General features: G+C 41.9%; 1 protein-coding gene across 1 annotated transcript; it reads left to right on the forward strand.

The window, feature by feature from the left end:
- The first annotated feature begins 619 nt into the window (after positions 1-619).
- LOC122775746 (polycystic kidney disease 1 like 1) lies at positions 620-24,650 on the forward strand. The gene is made up of 51 exons (XM_044035916.1): positions 620-831; positions 1,497-1,669; positions 2,390-2,551; positions 4,481-4,897; positions 5,394-5,562; positions 5,646-5,888; positions 6,719-6,851; positions 6,934-7,137; positions 7,702-7,883; positions 8,536-8,739; positions 8,832-8,995; positions 9,089-9,313; positions 10,241-10,330; positions 10,406-10,585; positions 10,663-10,740; positions 11,240-11,382; positions 11,494-11,614; positions 12,435-12,564; positions 12,696-12,888; positions 12,969-13,025; positions 13,118-13,459; positions 13,540-13,797; positions 13,883-13,996; positions 14,793-14,944; positions 15,028-15,128; positions 15,655-15,853; positions 15,934-16,017; positions 16,108-16,317; positions 16,464-16,568; positions 17,009-17,113; positions 17,191-17,299; positions 17,375-17,548; positions 17,633-17,819; positions 18,373-18,461; positions 18,573-18,979; positions 19,070-19,154; positions 19,227-19,391; positions 19,477-19,595; positions 19,667-19,777; positions 19,882-19,993; positions 20,168-20,236; positions 20,533-20,645; positions 20,725-20,959; positions 21,077-21,181; positions 21,414-21,548; positions 22,640-22,774; positions 22,994-23,209; positions 23,303-23,467; positions 23,771-23,947; positions 24,038-24,075; positions 24,174-24,650. Exons 1-51 carry the CDS (start codon positions 620-622, stop codon positions 24,511-24,513), a joined length of 8,436 nt encoding a protein of 2,811 aa, XP_043891851.1. The 3' UTR covers positions 24,514-24,650.
- Positions 24,651-24,862: the final 212 nt, after the last annotated feature.

Genomic DNA, 24,862 nt, shown 5'->3' on the forward strand with positions numbered 1-24,862 from the left:
ATTATGGGATGGCACCTTATTTCTGCGGTGGTGTATTTATTTTTATTTATTATTTTTTACCAAGACACCGCAGTTCAGTGTGCAAACAGCGGCCCTTGTTCCTCTGCAAACTGCTCTCTAAACTCATAAAACATGTAAGTCAGTAATTGACATTTCACTGCACGAGGAACGTAAACGAGATAACACGTTCGATAATAATATTTTTATCGTGTAACAGTTAAATCTAAGAGGTCACATGGTACAGTATTCACGTCCTCACACATTTCTATTGTCCCTCGACAGTTTTGCCTGAAATATCGTACTAATATAGTCAAATTAAAATCAACTGTAACACTTACGTTCACATTTACAGCCCTGTAAGTTTCCTGTTTGATCCTCGCTCATTGAAAGCAGCCTCCTGCTTCTTTACACACTTCCCTTCCTTTGCACACAGTTACACTCACACTCACCTTGTATGCAGGATCCTGTGACGTCAGTGCACCTCCCTCCTCCTCCTCCTCTTCGTCGTTAAACCTGTGCGTTCTCCTCAGATGCTTCTCGTCCTCCACTCTCTCCTCCTGCAGACCCGTGTTGTACTCGATGCGGCCTTTTTTGCCTGGAAACAGGAAACACATGAGTCATGTTCAGTCCTTTACTCCGCGTGCTCGCGCTGTCGTGTTTTAACATCAGGCTCGCGGGCGTCCGTGCGTCACGACAGGAGAACTCACCATGGTTCATCGGCTGCTGCGTATGCGCCAGTGGCTCCTCTTCCCTCTTCCCACTCCATGATGAACCCACGGGTGTCCGTGACCTTGACCCGGTGAGCTGCTCTGTGCGCTGCCTGGATGAAGGGTGAGTCTGGTGCTGCGAAGCACTTGTGTTCAATACATAAAGCAGATTATTTATCTAAATTTGCGTTTTTATTATTTATTATCTTGTATTAAAGTACTATGAGGACCATGCTATTTTTTCAATGGTGACATAGGCCTAATAGTTAATAATGTCCAATTAATCAATGTTTATCTGTGGAACCTGTTAAGAAATTATTATATAGACAGACAGACAGACAGACAGACAGATAGATAGATGATATAATGTGTTGCTTCTCTGAAATGCACTAGAAAAGTTTATGACAAGCCTATTTTTATGCATTTGTTAGGTTGTCATGAGGAAACTGAGACAATAATGTGACATAAGAACATTTTGCAATGACCTAAAAACCTTAAAACAAGAACAGCCACTTTTTATATATATATAGCAATCCTCATTATTTGTCATTGAAGGTACCAGGTGGCAGCGTTGACCTTTGAGAGCTGTTACTGTGGCAACCACCGGCTGCATGGTCTGGTCTTCAGTGAGTGTGTGAATGCATCATCTTCTCCAGGAGGGTCAGAAAGTGGAAGAGAAAGGTGAAGCTCCCATTGTCCCTGCGACTGAATGCACAAACATGTTAGTGACTGGATTTTTTTTTAAAAAGCACTTAAAGTTCTCTTTTTCTTTTCTTTTCTTTCCTTCAGTGTGCTGCACTGTCCTGTCGCAGGTGAACCTGGGACAGTGGCTCTCTACAGGACTGCAGGGCCGTTTCTGCACACCGTGAGTCTGTCCACCTCATCAGAGAGAGTCCCGGCTGGGAAGACGTTTGTCCTAGAAGTTTCTGGAAAGCTGGCCGGACGCCCTGACCAGCCCACAGGTCAGCTGCTCCGCTGAGTTCTTACACATGCTCTCAGAAATGTGAACTCTTTGGTTTGCACAGAGGTCGACTCTTATGTTGTAAAAACAACCAGATTTTGCTTTTAAATTTGTTTTTTTTTTCACTTATAAGTCACAATGCATTTTTGTCAAAAAGTGTGTTTTTGTTGCATATTTGTTATTGTTACTACATAAAATTTGCTTAAATTAACATGATATTAATTATATGATTAAGCTATTAATTTAGTAATTATCATCATATGTTATGTCATCACTGATTAGTTATTAAAATTATGATGGATTATTAATAAGCGTTAAAAGCTGCATTTGAGGAGTGTTTACTCATTTTAATATATTTTTCAATTTCAGTTTAAAAAGTTCAGATAACAATAAAGAGTCAAAGCCCCTTTACAAAAAATAATCACTGTACATATTTGATTATGAAGACTTTTACTAGATTTTTTTATTTTAATATTATTATAATAATTATTTTAAATTATGTAAATGTATAACTTTTGTAATTGTAAATAGTTATCTAATTCTCAAGTAGGAACAATATTACTTTATTTTGCAAAATTCATTGCTGATGACGTTAATCTACCTCAACAGGAAAGTAAATATCTCCCTACATGTGTGAGTAATGTTTAAATCTGCATTTAAAGGACAAACTAAGACTGTCCATGTACATGTTTATTTTGTTTTGCCTGTGTTTGATTTTCAGGGATTCAGAGTCGGGCAGGTCAGGACTTCTCTTACGTCACAGTGGAGTTCCTGGGCGTGACCCCTAAAGTTCAAAGTTCACGTCATGTCAGCTTGTTGGATGACGGCTCTTTCTCCGTGTCAAGTGAATGGTTTTTGCAAACTCCGGGAAAATATCAAATTAGTGAGTCAACAAGCGAAAACATTTATTTATGTATATGTATATGTATATATATATATATATATATATATATATACATATAATTTAAGGAATTAATAAGAAAAAAACATGAATTATATTCTTTTTCTATTTCAGATGTGAGTGTTTCAAACCTCCTCTCCACACTCTCCTCCAGCCTCCACCTCTCTGTTTTACACCCTTCACTAGATAACGTGGCGATCTCCGGCCCTGTGGTCTTCTCCGTCTGTGCACACCTTCAAAACTCACAAAACACAGCTGTGTGTCAAACGTGGTTTAATCCTGGAAACAGAGAAGAAGACAATGAGACGAAGGAGGAGGAGGAGAAGAGAGACTGTGTGAAGACAGAAGACTCCTTCCCCAACAACACTTTGGTATGTAGGATTGAAAAAGTCTTGCTTTTGCACATGCTCTATGTTAGAATTAAAGGTTTTGAGCATAAATCCTCCTCTTTCATCATGTACAATAAAGTACACTTTTTTTTAGTGTTTTCTTTAAAAGTTTCTATGAACAAAATCCCATTATTTAGACATTTTTGTACTTTTACTATCAGCTTCTCAAAGTATCTTAGTGTTTGCATGTTTTCAAAGCATGACAAAAAATGCATCAACATGAAAAATGATAAATTTCTTTAATACTTTATGTTGGATTATGCACATGTAAAGTTAACAGAAGCAAGAAAAAGAAAGAAAAACATAAGATGTGATTTGCAGTGTTTTACAATCTTAATATTACTATAGGAAGTAAAAAAAGGTTACAGATATAGCACGCATGTCACATTTTTCACATTTATGTTATAACAGAACAGCACTCGAAAAAAAAACGAGAGGGTTTTTGTTGAAAGTAAGGGCGACTGTGCATGTACAACAGAATTACAGGACTCACCAACGGCAAAGAAAATGTGACTCTAAACATTTACTTGGGTTAAATGTTGTCACTAACCTTTAAGACTCCATGCATGTCAAGGGACAGTACCTTTAAAGCCTCTTCCTGACAGAGAGAAGAACATAATCAAATTGTATGCTCATATCATACTGAAAAAAAAATAAATTAAATTTTTTCCATGTTTTACTTTGACATAAAGTTCACACAGCGATGGTGAATCCAGTTCAACTGCATGGACACAGCAGATTATACATGTTGTTAATCTCTGAGGAAAAAACAACAACATAGCCATACATAACCATAATACAGAATAACTGATCAAAGAATAAGGCTATAAAAAGACTAAACACTGAATATGTTAGTTTGAAAATCACCTAGTCCAAAAATGCAACTTATAACTTGTAACTGTTGGTTATTTTTAATAGTGTTTTAATTGTGAGTTTGTGTGACAGCATTAACCAAATAATTACCTGATCATTAATTGCTGGTTTTGGTCTTTTCATAAGATTTATTATGACCAGACCTTCCAACTTCTCCTGAACCTCAAGCTGCATGAGGGCAAATGTGACTTCAGCAGCAGCAGCAAAGACAATAACTCCTGCAGCTGGGATAATGTTGGCAATGAATCAAAGAAGAGTGAGACAAGCAATCATCAGGACTTTATCCACAATATCCATGACAACATCATCCACAATCTCCTCCATCTCCACCCCTTGAATCAGTCCAGTTGCCCTCTGCACCTTCACTTCCTCAGGTCCATCTTCTCCACAGCTCCACGCTCATCACTGCTGCTGCTCTCCATTGTCCTGCCTCAAGCTTTAATGGCAAACAAGCAAATCTGTGCACTGAGGCCTTCTGGGAGTTGCATGTCAGCAGTTCCAACATGTGCAGATTTCAGCCTGGAGGTCGTGAACCCAGGTGGCCGAAACTGTACGGGGTCAAGTGTAATTTGGGTTTTTATTTTGGACAACGCTGTTGTGATTAACACAACAACTGAGGGCTGGAACGTGAAGGTGTCACTTCCACTAGCAGGACGTTATAATGTCACAGTTAAGGCTGGCAACTGGACCTTGTTTCAAACACACGTCCTGGTTCAGGATCCAGTGGGAGAGCTGGTGCTGAGCGTGCCTCGTGTGATCAGGCCAGATCACAGACAACCGGTGTCATTCAGCGTGGCAGCAGGGTCTGACATGACTGTGTCTCTGCTGGTGAATGCAACACAGGTGTACAGAAACTGCACATACGCTGCAGGGGAAGAGGTGACGGTGGTTTTGCTTTTCGACCACACCGGGGCCTCTGTGGTGGAGCTTCGAGCTGAGAATCGAGTGTCTTCTCAGAACAAGAGCGTGAGGCTGTGCGCCGAGGGGGACGGGAAGTCGTTGCTGCAAGTTAGAGCTAATCCAAACTGGCAGCCACCCGCCACTCAGAGTCCTGCAAACAGTGAGGGTCACGACGGTGAGAGGGAATATTTAACGGACGCCCACTGAGCACAGGCAAAACATTAATAAGATAATATTAATAATATTAGGACATCATTATTATTACTAATAATAATAATTAATAATTATATATATTTTCAACAAGCAACTTTTAATCTATTATGTCAAATTTGACAATATCATAAAATATACAATATTGCTACACCCATGTGGTGTCAAGCTCATTTTAGGCTTTTATCTAAATTTGATACAATCTAACTGTTGAAAATGTAAATTAAAAAAAAATCCTGTGTGTGTACATGTGTGTAGTTGACTATTTGACTGTTCTTTACAACTTAAAGGGGCTTTTGAAAGGTTAATACTTGGTTTTAAGGTCAGGGTTAGAAAAAGGTTTAGGTTAAGGGTTAGGATTAGGTATTTAAGGTTAAAAGCAAGGGGCTAGGGCATGCGTTACGTCTAAGGTGTCTAAGACTTTGTCATATTTGTCTGTTGTTTTTTTCCAGTGGTGCAGATTTTTGCAGCAATGTCAGCTTATCTCACAAATAAAGATATCACCTTCCTGGCTGTGGCCGATCCACCAGACAATGCAGAGTTCACCTGGCATTTTGGAGACTCCACATCCGTCAGAACCACCTCCAGAACAGTCACCAAGAGATACCACAAACCTGGAAAGTACGGGATTATCAATGAAATGTACATTTGAGGTGTTTTTAAAGTGCAAAACTACACACAATACCAACCCCTCTCTAATGTAGGTTTGCTGTGGTTGTGGTGATGTCGGCCGGTCAGACGTCCATCACCTCTGCGGTGTTTCCTCTGATCGTCCAGAGAGCAGTGAAGCTCAACAGGCTGGTCCACCAGCCCTCGGTCCTACAGAACCAGACAGTGAATGTGAGTTGTCGGGTGAATGTCGGGACAAACCTCACCTTCCTGTGGAGCTTTGGAGACGGATCATGCATCAGGCTGGGACAGAGCACAGAGCAGCATGTCTTCCACAGGTGAGTCAGTGTTTGACTACACTTGAATGCTATTTAAAAACAAACAAACAAAAGAACTTGTGTCTATTACTCAGTCTGCTTCAATTTTTCTTTCAATTAAAGCTCCAATGTGTGAGAATTAGTTGAAATTAGCAACATTCAGAAGTGGAAAGAGTACTGAAATATTCTACTCAAGTAAATTGACCATTATTTTACTTGACCTCAACCTGTATTCGTTCTTTCTTGTGTCATGCTAAAAGGACAAGGGGACCAAAATCTCACATTGTTTTTAATTAACGGCAAACCTTTACATATTAAAGTGCTGACAAAATAAAATATGTAAACACATAATGGGTCAGTCAAAATGGGTGCTTTAATTTTCACCACTCACTCGGGAACCTAAAAAAACCTTCTCAATTACACTAAACGCGAGTAAATGTAATTCATTACTTTCCACCTCTGGCAACATCTAATGGTGAAACTGCAGAATGCTTCACATACCAGAAAAGGAGATAAACACTCTTTTACAACTCTTCCCACTCTCCCTCTCTTTCTAATTTTGCCTCTTTCTTCTTTGTCTGTTCATAAATCAAATTGAAGTGGACAAAGCCGTTCACCACATTGGCTCAAGATGGTGTTCCACATCAAAGAAAGGCCCTAAAGCTCTTATAAAAGGCCATGAAAACATACCTTTGGGTTGTTCAATTAATCTCTGTACATTAAACACTCCCAAATGTCACACACTGGACCTTTAAATCTCCGTCGACCACCTTGTTTCGCTCTGTTTTTTGTGGATTTTGTGTATCACTTGTGTATTTTTGCTGATGTCGACTGTGTTTATCTCTCTGCAGAACAGGGGAGTTCACAGTGGAAGTGACTGTGTCTAACCTGGTCAGCTCAGCCTCACTAAAGAGTCATATCTTTGTTGTGGAACAACCATGTCAGCCTCCACCGGTTAAAAACATGGGTCCTCTGAAACTACAGGTAGAGTTTTAGCTCCACCTGAACACACAAGTATCCTGTCTAGATTTTAGGTGAATAAGAAAAGTTTCCTCTCCGTCTATAGGTACAAAGGTACGAGGTTATCCGCTTGGGAGTGACCTATGACACTGAACTGGACTGCGACTCATCAGGAGGCCTTCACTACACGTGGACACTGCTGGACTCTGCGGGCCGGTCACTTCATTTGCCTTTGACAGACACTCACAGACAGAGTCTCACACTGCAGAGCTACTTCTTACAGTATGACACCTACACTGCCACAGCCAGGGTGAGTTTCTGAAAACGGTCACGTGTGGAGGAGGCTGAGGAATACAGGGATCTTTTAAATTCCTTGGTTCTCAAAATGTGGTGCAGGGGCTTCCTCGTTGGTGGCACTTGCAGGAAAATCAGAAATACTATTCTACTGATTAATTTAGACCAGATTATGTAAAAAAAAAAAAAGAAGAAGAAACAAATAGCTAAAAGATAATAATTAGAGTGACCTTATCTCTCGCTCCATCTTAATCTAATCCCACTATACAAGTGTGCAGTTTATATGTAATTGTACTTGTAAAGGTGTTGTTTCTTTGTAGCTCAAGGACTTTTTCCATTCATTTCATTCGAACTGCACTGATTCGAGTGCTGTAAACACTGTTCAGTCTTGTCGAGTTATAGGCAGAAACAATAAACCTGAATTTATAGAATGACTATATAGATATAAAGTGTTCAGCAACATTTATTGGTTTACATTAAAAAAAAACAACCCTCACCTACTTTATCTGCCAGTTACACCTTCATCTCACACACTGCGCCTTTAACTTGAATAACTGTCACAGCTGTCCTCTCTCTGCAGGTCCAGGTCATTGACAGTGTGGTGTACAGTAACTATAGTGTGAAAGTTCAGGTGATGCCTAGCTCTCCGGTGGCCGTTATCCAAGGTGGCACCAACGTCTTCATCAACAACAGAAACACCACCATCATAACTCTGGACGGGCAGCGATCGTACGACCCCGACTTCCCAAAGAACCCACTCAGGTAGAAACCTACAGATTTATTATGGTATGACTGAAGTTTGTATGACTGCTGATTGTGACTGATGCACTAAGTGCAGCTAATTTTGTTGTGTGACTACAGTGACAATTCTATCCTATTCTCTTTCATGGATATTTCTCTTTTTGGTCTTTTTGGTTTTATTTGTGTCTTAACATGTGACTTAAATTCTGTGTTATAAGGAAAAACCAAGTGCCTTCATTAATAACTTCCTTGATTCAAGTGCATATGTGATTAAAATCAGCAACTATTGACAGGTAAGTTTGTATATATATATTACATTACATTATATATATATATATATTATATATATATATATCAATGGTATAATCTAAACTTTATTTAATTTTCACCCAACTGTGAAAATTTGGAGTAGAATAATGCACAAATCTGTACTAACACATAAATGGACACATGTCCTGCAGTACAGTAAATAAGAAGAGATTTTGGATAGAAATAGATGAAGACCACAAGTAATGATGACACTGCTTTGTGTTATTTTTGTGTCTTTGTGGTTATTTTGACGCCTCATTTTGCCGCACGATAACTAGGAGCCAGCAGGTGCATCAGTGAATCAGCTGTTTGTCCAGTTTTGGTTTGCAGGTAAACGTTGGTTATCATTTTCTCCTCCTCACAGCTACAGCTGGACATGTAAACCACTCAGCTCCATCACTACCTCCTGTTTCCATCAACGCATTTCCACTTCCTCCCCCGTGCTCACATTTGCCGTCAGTCTCTTAAAGTGCAACTTTGACCAGTTCCAGTTCACGCTGACCGTGCAGAGCGCAGAGCGATCGGCTTCCGCAGAGACTTTCCTCACAGTCGCACCACATGTGCTCGGGTAAGACTTACAGATGCTCAATATATATCTCGATAAAAGATGCTGATGCTTTTCTACTAAGTACATAGCTGTCAACAATACTTCCATACCAGGAAGCTGTCACTTTCCTGCCCGCGTTGCCAAGGAAACCAGGTGAGCTGGGACTGGTCCTTCTCTGTGAGCACCTCTTGTGAAGACTGTGATGTTTCCCCACATCACATCCAGTACAGCTGGAGTCTGTACCTGGTCAATGCCTCCTCTAAACATGTCGTAGAAGGTAAAATAAGAGTGTCTTCATCCAGTTTGGCTGAAAAGTAAGGAAATTATAATAAATAAAATAAGAATGCAATGTTCTCTTTGTCGATTCCAGTCCCATTTTGTCACACTGTGGATCTCAGTGCTCCTTCCACAATCAGTGAGGGACCTGCAGAGCAACTTCAGACTCCTGAGATTTCCAGCCTGCCTGACTCACACTACAATGCAGCTCCTCTCTTGACAGAGATCACCTCAGAAAGTGAAGCCACAAAACTAAATCTGGGCCACACTGACACTGGGACATCATCAGAGACGAGCAGAGACATGTCAAATAAAGCAGGTGTGTTATTAAATGAACTGTAAAACAATACAATACAAGCCTGTAATCCAGTTTAAGTATTCAGGATAAACCTGACCCGCTCTGCCCGGGCTTCCATCAGCATCAGAAACAACACGATCAGGTTAAACTGGTCAGATCTTTTGCGCTGCCAGCTCTTAATTATGATATAAATGATTTCACCCTGTGAGGTACTTAGTGTCCTGGACATCAGGAGTGAAAATAAGATAAGAATAAGAAGTCTTACATTCAAGATTTACGTTGATGTAAAAATAAATAAATAATAATAATAATAATAAAAAAATAATAATAATCTTTATCTTTAGGAGCAGAAGGAACAGAGTTGGACCCTTCAGAGAATCATGATGCACAGTTTGATCGAAGCAAAGACATCCACGGATTCTCAAGTCATTCTGACTCTTCTTCCGATTGGGAAATGTATTTTCCTGACCTGGGGAGTGGGGACTTTGCAGGGGAATTAGGTGAGTAACAGTATGTTCTGTACTACAACAACAATACTACTATTTTTTAATGTTTTTAGGGACTAATCTTTTACATTTATAGTTTGAATTTTAATGCATCTAATAGACATTATGGCAGAATGTTTGGCTCTGACGTCAATGCAAGACAATTGTCTGTGCAAACAGATGATAATACAGTATTGTCTTACCTATTTGGTTTTAAATGCCTCCTTCTGCAAGTTACACCTCTATACATATTGGCAGTATCAGTATTGTGTCATTTCATGTCTTTGTTGTGCCTTTGCTGTTCTTGCAGTTCAGCTTTTGCCTGCTTTCCCCTAATTAGGAAGGTGCTATAATAAATAAATAAATAAATACAGATTAGCATTTAAATGTATTTGTCTGAATCCAAAACAGTGGCTCTTGCATATTAATGGTTTTCGATGTGTAACTCTGTGGTGCATTGAAGCTGAAGCGTCTATTCCAGGTTCAGATTATGACGTTCCCTTCCCGAGTGCAGAGGAAGGAGAGCCGGGGAGTTCAGCGGGAAGACCCACAGGTACGGTACTGATCCATATCTGTGTGTTTGTTTACCAGTGTGAGAGGTTGTGTGTTTATTTGTGTGTACTCACAGGTGCGGACGGTGAGACCTTCAGCCTGGGAGACGACTCAGCGTTCGATCCAGCAGCACACGAAGGCGACGGCAGTAACCTGTTGGTTTCCAGACCCTCTGTCGTGACTCAGCAGCCAACTTTGCTGGATTTACCCCGAGACCCAGTGGACAGAGTCCTTTTTGAGTCCTACACATACACAGGTAAAGTATCGATGAAACAAACTGTCTCTCAGTATCACAAACTACAGTCATCAGTCAACTTTTTCCTGTCTTTGCAGGAATTTCCTCCCCCGTGCTCAGTGTCAGACCCTTCAGTCTGAGGCCGGGGAGCAGATACATGCTGGAGCTCACTGCCAGTAAGTTTTTCTTTGCCAAGATCTGATGTATTATCAACAATAATCTGTCATTCTGTCATAGTCAATGTGACCAGAAGACAAACGTCCTCCCTGTTGTCAAATGTCTTTCATTTATTTCTTTTACAGGACACAAAACATGTAACATGTAAAGATTCAAAGGCAGTTGTATGAATGAGGAGGTACTTTCCACACACAGAGGATGTCATTAGAGAAGGGGTTTTTTTCAGTTTGGTATCACCATATACAAACTATGCTGCCTACTCAAGGTGCTCACACCTTTTCTGCAGGGGAGCATGAGGATTTCTTACAGTTCACATTCTTCTACTTGTCCTCTAAGAGTGATGCAAATTCCATTTCTTAGATGGATGTTTTTTTTGGATGAACAATAATCTCTAAACAGTAATGAAAGAATCTGACCTTTGTTAGCCCATCTTTTTCCTGTGACACTTGAAGGGACAGAGATCTGGATCCTCATCTAACGGTTACCTGTGTTGTTCAGAGTCTCATGACAGATCTGTGGGTCGAACTCAGCTGTTCTTGGAAACCAAGTCCGTCCCAGAAGGTGCCAGGTGCCAGGTGCAGCCAGTCATGGGGAGCGAGTTGCACACACACTTCAGCGTCTTCTGCACCTCGGGGAAGGAGGTACATTTTGTCTGAGGCATAGCGCGCACATTCATACACGGACGCGCAGTAAATGAGCAAGCAATAACATTCTGTGCGTGTGTGTGTGTGTGTGTGTGTCCATATTAAAAGGATTTACTGTATGAGTACAGCTTCAGTGTCGGAGGAAAACAACCCAGGGTGCTGTACCACGGAAGAGATTTCCAGTATTATTTCAACCTTCCTTCAGGTGACCCCAGTGATGATTATAAAGGTAAAGATACACACACACGTTTGCATAGCATTCACAGTAAGGACATTCATTGACATAATGCATTCACTAGCCACTTATCCTAACCTTAACCATCACAGCTAAGTAACCTAAACCCAATGAAACCCTAACTCTAAATCTTAAAAAGGTCTTAACTCTGAAAAAGCCATTTTTAGGGGTGTCAGAATGTGAGGACCAGCCAAAATGTCCCTACTTTCCCAAAATGTCCTCACTTTCTTAGGTATATAACACACACACACTGTAGTTTCCATGACTTCAGAGGACATTGTGTTGATTTACATTCATCTCCTAATCTCCCGGAGACTTACTCTGACCTTAGTCATAATTAGTAGTGACTTATCCCTAAACTTAACCTAACCTTATAACCTCAGCCTAACTTTAAGACATGTCTTCACCTTAAAATGTAGTAAAACACATTATGAGGACCTGATTTTTGTCCTCCAAAGGAAGACAAGTCCCCATAATGTGACCGGGTAAACAGATTTAGGTCCCCACAACATAAGGAAATACCAGGTACACACACAAAAACACAGTGTTCTCATTGAGTGGTCCTTTATCATTTCCCTGACCTTAACCATCACAACTAAATGCCTAACCTTAGCAATACACCTAAAAGTCTCGACCCTCAAAAAGCACTTTAAAGTTGTGAAGACGTGCCAAAATGTCCTCACAAAGATAAATTTGAATCTAAGTTTGTCTTCACATCCTATTATACTCACATACACAAAGATCTATTATCGTCACAATTTTTTTCTCACTTATTAACTAAGGGCAAATGTTTTCTTGGTTATTGTCTCCATAGTAACAATTTATACAGAAATCAGAAGCAGCACATACGGAACAACCACGAAACCCTGTCCTGTCACTGTCCAAGTCCAGCCTGGCTTCCTCAGAGACACTTCACCTCTTCATGATGATCCTGATCTGGAGCTGTAAGCATCACTGTGTCGTCACATCACATTCCTGAATATTGTCATGGTCATTTTCAGGATTTCAGTAAAGGCTTTTATGAAGACTTAATGTGCCATTACTGTGCGTCTACACCACCACTGATTCTCTGCAGGTCAGGTTCAGGTCTGAGGAACCTGTCAGCTCTAGTGAAGCTCGGGAACAGTCGGGAGATTGGTAACTACATCAGTCTACTCTCCAGCGTCCTGAACAGACTTAGCCTGGATACCGAGGCCAACACACAAGCACAGAGACATGTACGCTGTGTGTTAATTTGCACGCTGTGTGAGCTCAAGAGCGGTGATCAGGTACAATAAGGATTAATTTCAACTTCTCTAACTGACAGCTATTACAACGTTTTAATAACAACATGTAATGTCATTCACAGGCTTCAATCCTGGACAGCGTCTCCACGCTCAAAGACCTTCTACAAGTCACAAATCAAGTTGGTGGAAGTTTATCATCTTTTATAGATGACGACGAATGAAAAGAAAGAAATATGATGCATTTCCCCTTCATGCTTTTTTCTATTTTTAGGTGACTTTATCCAGTGTGAGACATGTGACACTTCACATTCAGGCTGTCTCATACCTGTTTGTGGAGTCCAGCACTGCAGCCACATATCACCTGGACCATAAGACGCTCAGCACCTTGGTCGTCCTCCTTTCCTACAACTTGCAGGCTGCTGTCACAAATCGGGACTTCACGCCTGAAATGCACAACTCAGATAACATTACACATGTGCGTGAATCAGACTCACACAATTGCTGCATACGAGCTTCAGCCACCGGTGATCTCATCGCAGGAGGATTGACCTCAGCAGAGCAGACGAGGCGCCTTGTTGTGGACGTTCTGCAGACTGCGTCAGACCTGATGCTGGTGAGAGAAAACATCTATCAAATCATCTTCTGATCACACTTTGTATTGCTCTTCTGATATCCATGCTTCTTTTTTTGCAGACGTATATTCTGTTCCACAAGGTCCAGCAGCACAGAGTCAGCACAGATCTCCTCACGTTATACGCCACGTACCAAAACCAAACCTCCCCAGTGATCAGCAGCGGCTCCACCACCTTCTACATCCCCGCTTCTCTCGTCCAGCTTCTGTTTGTTCATCACAGCAGAGCGACAGAGAGCAGGCAGCGTCCGCCTTGTGTGCTCGGCCTGCTGACCGAGCTCGCCACCGACCCTTACACCTCCACCCGCCGTCCCACACAGGTGACGAGCAGCTGATGTGTGGCCATGGAGTCATGTAAACACAAAGGCTTCGTAACTTATTCTCTCTCTCTGTGGTGATTTCCAGTTCAGTGGACCAGTGGTTGACCTGAGTCTGTACAAGTGCAACACGAGGAGGAAGATCCCTGTTCGATCCCTTGTTCTGCCAGTCAGCGTCCAGCTGCGACATCCACCAGGAAACGTATGCACCGTCTGTCAGAGTTTCCCACACTTTTTATATTTTGGACCTACATTTAAAAGACGCCAGACAATCGTGACCCAATTTACAATATACTATCAGAGGCAATTACTGCCATTTCGGTAAACAAGACATTTCTATATTAGTCATTAGTTTAAGTCTAACCTATACATTTAAGTCTACATGTAATTTCAACATATTAACAGATGCTCACGCTCAAACTTTCTGCCGAAAAAAAGGTTCTCAAATGTTATACAATGACTGTTTACAAGCAAGTGCAAAAAAAGAGTAAAAATAGTCAAATTCAAGAGGAACTAACTAAATGCAACTAACATTTATTTTCAGCATCTATAAATCTGTTGTCCAATTAGTTGTTTACGGCCTTAAGTGTCAGAAAATGGTTTAAAATTTCAAATGACGACATCGTCAAATGTTTTATTGTGTTCAGAAAACCAAAAATATTCTGTGTACTGTCACAAGGGAGCAAGGAAACCCTGCATATTCACATTAAGTTAAAATCAGAAGCTACTTTCAATTTAATTAGAAAAAACACACTTAAAGTGATTGACTATCAAAATAGTAGTTGATTCCTTATGTAATATATATGAATAAAATATAAATAACACTTCAATGAAGACATAAATAAAAGACTATTCTCTATATATATATGAGTATATAGAATGAGTATATAAGAATATAATCACCTAATCACGTTGTGTTCATACATGTGTGAGAAAAACAAACCACTCTTAAAGGCTGTTAAAGCACGGCTGTCAAACTAACTTTATCTTTTCTGTAGAGGAGCTCTGTGCACGAGCACGTCCTGGTCCACACGCAGGTCAACTACCACAGCTTCAACCTCACCCAGGACCATTTGCATCAGGCCGTGCAGTTGAGCGTGGAGTTCACGCCGCCGCCCAACAAAGTGTTTCCCGTCATGCTGCTCTTCAGGTACAGTACATGTGTGGCGACTTGTTCAGCTATTATTATCATCATCACATGACACTTGACAGTAATGCTTTCTGTTCTGGCAGGATGTTTGAAAAGCCGACTCCCAGCATGCATCACCTGCGCAGGATTCATGACTGGGAGAGCGACAGCATTTGCATCACTTTGCCCCCGTCGTACCTAAACGGTGACAAATGTCTCATCTCTAATGCCTTAAGTGACTGATTGTTGCATTAAAGATATAATATGTAACATTTCAGCATTACAACTATGTAAAAAAAAGAGACTTGAAGCTCTGCCTGTAAAGCACAAACACACAAGGAAACCAAACTATCATGATCCCATGCTGCTGCCCACTGTCATCAAACTAGCTCCTTAGTTGTTGGGTTTTTCTCTTTGAGAGAGACTTACATACTGTGTTTTTAAGAATAAATTGTTATGCTGAATACTGTATGTAAGAGAAGTAAGTGAACATGTTAACTCTCATCATTGTACTACAGTATATAGACATTTTAACTATTATTAAACCTAACCTTATCATGTAAAATGACATTCAATAGCATTAACTAATTCAATCTCATTGACGCAAAAGACAAGAATGAGATAAGCTGTAGCCACGTTTAGAGAGTATGACACTTTTAAAATGTATATGTAGTGTTGCAATGTCCAATTTGTGTCATTTAATATTTCATCCAGCTATTTACTTACTCTAGCAGCAGGGGTCGGTCACCTGGCACTGCTGAACGCAGAGTTTGGAAAAGCGCGCAGACACAAGCACCTGAGTGAACAGATCAGCTACACTCTCACCGTGGTCAGCAGCCAGTGTTTGTCCTGGGATGACCACCAGGGGGCCTGGACTCACCGTGGCTGCAGGACACAGCGAGGAGACACAACGTCTGCTGTCAACTGCAGGTAAGGCCTGAGTGTTGGACACAAACACACGCTCTCTGGATGTTGACATTTAAACTCTTCTTACCTGCTGTTGGTTCCAGTTGTCACCAGTTGAGGCCACTGACAGTGGTGCAGCACCACATCCAGAGCAGCAATGACACATCCAGTCTGGAGCCATTCCTGAGGTGAACCTCCCTCCAACAATGTCTCTCTGTAAGCAGAGAAGAAGGAAAACAAGCGGTCATTGTGATCATTTTTGTCATTCTCTCTTTCAGTGTGTCCCAGGATCTCACCGTGCTGGCTGTGCTGGTGCTGTGCGCGTGCCTGTGCCTCCCAGCGTCGGTGGCGTGCAGGAGAGCAGACGCCGACAACGAGAAGCACCGGAGAGTCCACTATCTCTCTGACAACTCTCCATTTGACCCATGTCTTTATGCTGTGACCATCCACACTGGCCTCTGCTCTGCAGCCACTATGACTTCAAAGGTCACACAAATTGCATTTGACTGCACACAAGTGCACATTTGTCACACAAAGTCACTCTTTTTAGGCATATATTTTCTGTTGTTGTAGATGCAGTATCTCCAGTACCTGTATCTGCAGTACATTCACTACTTGCATGTTTTTGAATCAGGTTTACGTCACTGTACGGTGAAGACGGAGTCTCCCACACAAAGGAACTACAGGTCCCAGGGTGCACTCTGTTCAGAAGGAACTCTCAAGACACATTCTTACTCAGGTAAAGTCCTCCCCAAAGTTAAGTGCTATCATCCGCAATATAAATATTATTACTTTTAAAGGTCCAGTCTAAATTTCTTTTGGCAGAAATGGACTATATTATGCATAATTATGTTTGTACAAGTGTATAATCACTTTGAAATATACATTGTTTGATATTTGTAGCCTTGGGATAAGACTTTTATATGAACCTCAGCCAAAGGGCCTCACAGATGAGAAAGAACAACATCCTCTCTGGTATGTGAAGGCCACCACAGTTCACTGGAAAAGGGAGGGATGAGTGGAGGAGTCATCTGTATGTTACAATCAATCAGCGGTCTCACCATTAGATGTCACAAATTCTTAACACACTGGACCTTTAAAACGTTATTATTATTATTATTATTATTATTCCAAAAACACATACGTCAGTGTGTAGTGTCTGTGTGTCTGGCACCACAGTGCAGCAGAGAGCTTGGGATCTATGTGGGGGGTTCACATCTGGCACGACGGCTCTGGACCGTCGCCAGACTGGTACCTGAAACACGTGGAGGTGTCTGAGGTGAGGTAGAACCATGTGTTGTTGTTTTTTTGTCTGTAAATGTGCATGGAACTTAAAAGTTGCTTCTGTGTCAGGTGAACAGCAGACGTGCTTGGCTGTTCCTCGGTCAGTGCTGGCTGGCTGTGAACAAATGTGACGGCCAGGTGGAGAGGATGCTGCGTGTCTGTACCCACGGACTAGGCTTTGCTGAGGTAGAATCACATTGGAACACAAAGAAAAAACAGCTTCTACTTGCTCCATGTGACCAGATGCCTGTCTGTTTGCAGATGTTACGTTTTAAATTATCCGACCTCTTGGCCGACTTCCACATCTGGATGTCTGTGTACAGCTGCCCCTGCCCTAGCTTGTTCACACATGCTCAAAGACTTGGTGTGTGTCTGCTACTGCTGTTGGGTTACTCGTGCGTCGACGCGGTGATCATATCACAAATGGACGATCAGGTAATTTAACGATGAGACGCTCACAGAGCATCTAAAAAGCATGTCAACAAGGAACAGCTGTCCTTTGTAATCCCTTGTTTACAGTTGCCGTTCGAGTTGGGCTTTCTCGACGTATCAGCGGTCTCTGTGGCAACCGGACTATTAAGTGTGGTGGCAGTGTTGCCCGGGGCAACGGGGATATCTTGTCTATTTCGACTGCGTGAGGTCAAGCGGAGGAGGTCAGGAGTCCAGCAGGGGAAAGGGAGAAACACTGAAAAGGGTTTTGTTGAAGGTGAGGTTTGAATTTGTGAAGATTTCTTTCTTGTGTCTTACATTCTATAGTCACTGAGGTCTTTAATATTAAAATTAGAGCCTGTCTCTGCTTTGGAAATGTTGGCAAAGTTACAGACTTGGCAACTGGGGAGAGCACAGTACAGTACAAAGGATATATTGTGTTCATTCAGGGAGTTAAAGATGAATCATAGATAGATATGCAGTAGCATTTAAATTGTAACTGATCAGTATGAAGAGTCTGAAAGTGTACCAAGCAAATATTGCACCAGCAGCAGACTGGATTAGTGTTGACAGAGTCTGTGTCCACTGCAGCCTCACATTTCTCTTCTTGGCTAACAGGAGCGGAACCTGATGTGGTTCTCTGCTCTGGAGTGGACATAAAAATGCTGGTTTTCTCAGTAACCAAAGCTTTTCAACCACCTTCAACCCAATTCTTACTATTTACCAATGACCTAAAACTGCTTCTGACCACATGTTTGCACCATTTTTATTTTTATTATTTTATTTCCTACCTTTTTGCATGATTTCAATTTTCATTGCTCTCTTTACAGAATCTCTTTCGGTAAATGACAGTGTCGCCCATGCCTCCTGGAACAAACTTGAGCAGTGGCTACAGGACGCCTGGAGGAAAACATACCAGGTTAAATATTAAGCATCAGTCTTTTTCTGTTCTTTTCTTTCCTATATAATCCATTTTTAGGCATTCTAAAAAGGCATTTGAATCACTGCGTCTCACCCTTGTGTTCTGTAGGGCACAGATGGGCTCCCGTTGTCCGCTACGATTCTGGAAAATAAAGACACAGATAAAGAACGTGTAAACCGACCAGATGTGATCATAACAAAGGAGGATGATCCAGCAGTCAAGAGCAGTCTGGTACTTCAGCATTTGACGTCGCGCTCGAAGCAGGTTGACGATCATGAAACAACGCAAGGAAAACAGCTTGATCCAGCAGATGTTCTGTCCAGAATGAAAGATGAAGATCACATCGTTCAGAATGAGAAAGTAGATCCTGGAGGAAAATGTCGTTATCATGCAACCGACAAACTGAAAGGGAGAAGAAATGGAGCAGCAACCCGGTGGTGTCACCGTTTGGCTTGGACTCTCTGTCTGCTGTTGTGCCTTTGCTGTCTGGTGCTCTCTGCTCTGCTGGGAATGAGGTAATGAAGGTCCTTTTTTGACATATACGAATAAATAAGTGAAGGCAGTACTGACGATTAATTGTGAATTGTTAATTATGCTTGTGTCAGATTTAGCAGCAGCAAACGTATGCTTTGGATACACTCCCTTTTCTTCTCGCTGGTGTTTTGCATCTTCGTCATCCAGCCAGCTGTGGTAAAACTCATTTCAAATGAATAAGAATGCATTAAAGTTAATTTTGGAAATAATGTTCTTTTCCTTTTCCAGATAGTCGCCGTGGCAGCGACTGTCTCTTTTTGGCACAGAAAAAGAGCAGATTTCCATTCTTTCTCCAGAATTGAAGAGTTTGAAGTAGACCTGTGCTGCTGTACTGATGCTGATGGACCAGAGAAGCAGTTCAAGCCTCAGGAAACATGTTCAGACTTGGAGCAGGTGATCACCATCATGTGTTCCCTCTCAATCCGTTTCTTCTTTTCGCCGTCTAAATATCAAGTCCATTATTTCTGCTCTCTGACAGCTGCTTGCCGCTCGTCAGCGAGCTCGCTACCTGCGTCTCGTACACCCACCGACTCCAGCAGAGCTGAGGAGAAGTCGGGGGAGGAAAAGAAGGGGGACTCTCATTCACAACACCCTCAGGTGTGTGTGTATGTGTGTGTCTGTGTATGATTTACAGGTGTATATTAAGGAACTATTGCTTTGTCATCCAGGGATTTGTGTGTCTGTGTCTCCATGATTGTCCTGATGCTGTGTGTAACACACGGCAGCTCATTCAGTGACCATTACCACCTCAACCAAGCTGTAAGAAAACACTTTATAAGGTAATACTCACACACACAGGTATTATCTCTCCCTCATTGTGTTGTGCTCAGATGTAAAGCCCTCCAACTGCTTCAAAATCATGTTGTTGTTTTTTTGTCAATAGGAATAATGAGAATTGTGACTTTATGTCCATACAAAACCATGAGGACTGGTGGAGGTGGATACAGACCAAGCTGCTAAATGTGTTGTATAAGAACACATCAACAATAAATGAGGTAGAACAAAAGCTACCTCATCAGAGACTGACTATGAAAATAATTTGATTGTGAATACAGATCTCTAACTAACGTTGTGGATGAAAGATCTTCTTCCATATTTTATCAATAAAAAATACAAAAGAAAACCCAAATTAAATTAATTTCACAGCCTGGTATTTTGTTGTCATTCAGCAATCCCACATCTTGATTGGAGAACCCATCCTGTGGAAGACGGGGATTTACAGCTCGTTACAGGAGCATGTAAGTAACGTGAGACTACTCTGTAATACTAATAATTTATATACTTTTTGAAAGATCAGCAGAAAAAGCCTCTTCACCTCTTCACTCATCACAGTTTTTTTCTTTTTACACTAAACCTCCTGTAGAGGGTGCTGTAGGCCAGGAATCTATAGGCCACCGATTGAACAGAAAAGTACAGTAATAATACAGATTATTCAGGTGGTAGATTTGGACTAGCACCAGGACAACACTTATTCACACTCAGTTCTCAGAATCTCTGTTGTGATCATCATTTCTGTGTTTTATGCCTCTTTAAGTCTCTTTTCCCAGACTCCACTGCTACAGTTCCCACAGTAACGCCCATGAGGACGTGTGGCCACCTGGGCTGCTACGCTGGGCACAGCACTGCGTTTGGCCTCGGCCACACTAAGTGAGAGTCACACACAGTCGTTCACGTTCTCTACAAGAATCATCACTGTGGAATCATCAGTCACTGTTCATGTCATCAGGTCTGACGCTGCAAGCAGACTGACTCTCCTGCGCTCAGATGGCTGGTTGGACAGACGGACGGTGGCCCTGAAGGTCCAGTTTACCTTGTTCAGCCCTGCACCCAACTTATACACCAGTGTGACCCTGCTCACTGAGCAGAGCCCCACTGGTGTCCTGATGCCCTCTTCTAAAGTCCAGTCAGTGAGGGTTTATTCCACTCCTGCTGTGTGGGACTATGTTGTCATGGTGTGCCAGGTAAATGACTTCATCACAGCAACACCGTCATAACGCTACTCATCAGAACAGTTGACCCAGAAATATCGCGATGATGAAGATGATTTTAAATCTTCTTCACGTTTTCTTCTCCTCTAGCTCGTTTTCCTCCTGTTGTCTCTTCTGCAATTCTGTCTTCAAATGTGCACTTTGATGCAGCAAGGGCTGATGGGATACTGGAAGACGCCCTGCAACTGGCTGGAAGTGAGTCCTCCACCAACATAATAACTACCAAAAAATACACACACGTCCATGTCATACACTGCGCAGTGCAAACAGGACCACGATGACCCAGCTGAGAGGGTGAAGTAACCTGTAGCTCTTAAACTAACACACAGACAGGCGTGAGGGTCAAAGCACACAGCAGAATGGTGTAATGTGAGTCTGACGTGTGGCCTGTTTAAATAAAAATATACACTGTACCTCACTTTTGCAGGTCGCTCTGCTGACAGTGACACTCGTGCGCTGTGTTTATTACGCCCATCACTCCATCGTCATCACGGACGCCGCCGAGCTTCTGCAGAGACGCAACGGACATGTTGACGTCAGCTTCTTGGCGTCCTGGGAACAAGTGAGAGAAAGACATGAATGAAGGCAGGGGGAAGGAGGAACAGAGAGATCGAAAAAAGCTGTTCCTTGACCCGTCTTTAAAGGCCCAATTTAATGACATCTAATGGTGTGACTACAGATTTTTTTCCTTTCTTTCTGTATCTGTGTGTTGGGGAACTACAGTGGCCTTCAAATACCAGAGAGGATGGCATTCTTTTTAGTTTAAAACACAAAATGCAACATCTGACTGGTTTGTCCACTATAAATATGGCAGCACAAGATGCTGGACTCCATAAAGCAAAGATTTAAGTGCATAAAAAGGCTTATTCTAAGACTACAAAATAAGTGCTTGTACTAACGGGTACTATGATGCTTAAATATGTTAGGAACGGTGAATACATTGCTTGGATCCAAATGCACGAGACAGGGGGCACGATGGAAGATTCAAGGGTCTTTATTGTCCTCTTGAACAAACTAAATCATAAACACTTCTTCCTAGAAGCTGAATAAACAAGACAAAACTTGCCTCTTGAGCTAAAGTTTGAGCAAAAGGCAAAACAGGCTTGGACGCTGATGTGTTCTCTGCAAGCATAAATGACACACTGGCACATGACAGAGGGACTGGGACTATAGAGGGAAGAGGGAATCAAGGGCAGGTGCGAGTGATTACTTAATGATCACCAGGTGAAGTGCATGAGGTAATTAGGAGAGATGTGTCGAGACAGATGAGGGAACAACGCGACAGGAAGACATGAGCGTTTACCAAAATAAAAGGGGAAGTGAAAATCAAACCCAACACCAAAAGTGGTAAGAACTTAACGTGACTTTAAACATAAACTAACACAAGAACTGACTAAACAAGACAAAAACACTAACATATCAGGATAATTATGACTAAAATGTGATTAACACAAGATATGAGACACTGTAATTCTCTCTTCTTAGTTTGCTGTTTTTGCTTAACACACCTTTATTAAACACACAAGGATAAACCTAACTGTCCGGTTGAGACATCCTGTTGTGCAAGGATTAATGATATGTGAAATTAAGGAAGACAGCAGCTGTTTTCCAGTGATTAAAACGCCCCAAAACAACATTATCTTGTCTTTGCAGGACATTCGTACTCTCTGTGGCTTGACACTTTTCCTTCTCACCCTGAAGTGTGTGACTGTGTTGAGGGGGAACGAAACCTTGGCGTCCTCTGCCACGCTGTTCACCCGCTCACTCTGCAGCCTCTGCTGGCCCATGGTAACCTACACATGTAAACAGTGCAAACAGAAAACCATGTGCAACTTGTGTGCATAGTTTTATTAATGTGGTTTTAACATGGATTATTCTGTGTCCTACCCATACATGTGATGCTGGTGTCACCTTTCTGTTTTCACCCTCACGGTTGTGACTGTGTGAGTGTTGTGATTTTACCTTGTGGATTTGGTCAGTAGTGAAGACCTGTGGCTGCTGTTCTAGGTTTCAGGTCTGATCCTACTGGTGGCACTGTCCTGTGCAGGAAATCTTCTGTTTGTGCAGCGGTCCTGGGCTTTCAGCTCTATTCCCCGCTCGCTCCAGACTCTGCTCTGTCGCTGTGGGGGTGTCAGACCCCTCAGGAGCCTCCTTCTCTCTGGACGGGATTTTCTGTTCTGTGGAACGCTTTATCTGTCTTCCACTATGGTGTGGACAGCAGTGGTAAAGACATATAACCTTGGCCTTTCAATAGACGTTCAGTCTGTTTCATAGCTGCACAGCCTCAGAAAGTGGATCCCTGTCATGTTCTCATAGGTAATAGCTGTGGTGTCCACGTTGGTGCGAAGATCCAGAAGATCTGAGAGCAGGAGGGACACAGTCTTCACTGTGGCAGAAATGGGAAGCTACATCACACAGAGGCTTTCTGAGTTTGTTTTGAAGCGTGAACCAAAATGGATTGACGATCACGTGGAGAGCAGGGTGAGGAAAACGCTGTGAAAGTACTTTTTGCCTTCGTCTTACTTCTGCATTATTACACACCAGAAGTAAACACAGAAAAATGGGGATAAGGCCCCCTGCTTAAGGGCGCAACGGCCCTTAACTTGTCCTGGAATTCGAACCTGCAACCCTCCACCACTTACAAGTCCAATTACCTTGAGCTTGGCAAAGGTTTGCCATCACTGTACAATCACTGTTTGACTAACATTTCTCGTATATGTACTAATAAATATTTATTTATCATATACCTTATACCATATACAAATCCTTATGCTCTGTTTTCAGACTTTCTACCTTGAAGAGTTTGAAAGCCTGGTAGATGAGCTGCTGTTCAGACTCAACGCTCTCTCTAACTGCCTGCACCATACTCTGCCTCCGAAACTCCATCATGACGCGGAAGAGGAGGAGGAGGACAGTCCCATCGCGTCACCCACGCAGGAAGCCCTCAGCATGGACACATGGGTGAGGCAGTCTTTTGTCAAACACGCAGACGCGTGCATGCAAACATACTGCAGACAGTATTATTTGGACACTTTGTGATTTCTGTTGCAGGACTTTGGAGGAGCACAAATGGCAGAGGAGAAACTCAGGTACTCAAAGTTGTTCAGCATCGACTGAGGCGACATTAAATCAGTATCTAAATGTCATAAATAACAAAAACAATAAGAATTCCTAACTGCATCACCAGGTCCATGCTTGAACTAGAGATGCTGCAGTGTTTGCAGCAGAAAAGCCAACAGAGAAACACTTCAGACACCATTGTGGCATCTACTAACCAGCAGCAACCTGAGGAAAGAGAAGAAGATCCAGGACTAAACAGGCCGTCCTTCCCAGAGTCAGCATCAGTCATCGAGATGTGGACAGAAGATGTTATGGAGACGCAAGACGGCCACCGGATTAACACAAATGACAGCTGCTGGATAAGCAAAACTCAGGCCACCCATACTGAGGTGGTGGTGGAGGTTCTGGTACATGACGAGCCTGGAGATGCAGAGTCAGATACAGGAGGGCCCATACATCTGAAATAGTTCAGGTTGAAACTCTGCAGTGCAAATAATCTACATTGTAAGAGCTTCTCTTCTTTAAGATGTAGCCTACATTACATACACGTTCAGCAACATATTTTCCTAATTTCTCTGACTTGAGCAAATTGAAATTAAAATAAGCTGAACTTAATAGTGAATAACTATGAAATAAATTAATGAAAAATGCATCACACTCTAGGCTTTGCGATTCATCAATAAAAATGTGTTTCGTTTCCCATTTGTTAGTAACATTATAATTAATCATGTTTTGTTTTTTTCTCAATTAACACAGATTGAAAGAAAAAAGTAAGATATACATTTTAGGAAACTATTAACTAATAGTCTTGGTCAC

This window comes from Solea senegalensis, linkage group LG1, assembly GCF_019176455.1.
Source record: "Solea senegalensis isolate Sse05_10M linkage group LG1, IFAPA_SoseM_1, whole genome shotgun sequence".
NCBI lineage: Eukaryota > Metazoa > Chordata > Actinopteri > Pleuronectiformes > Soleidae > Solea > Solea senegalensis.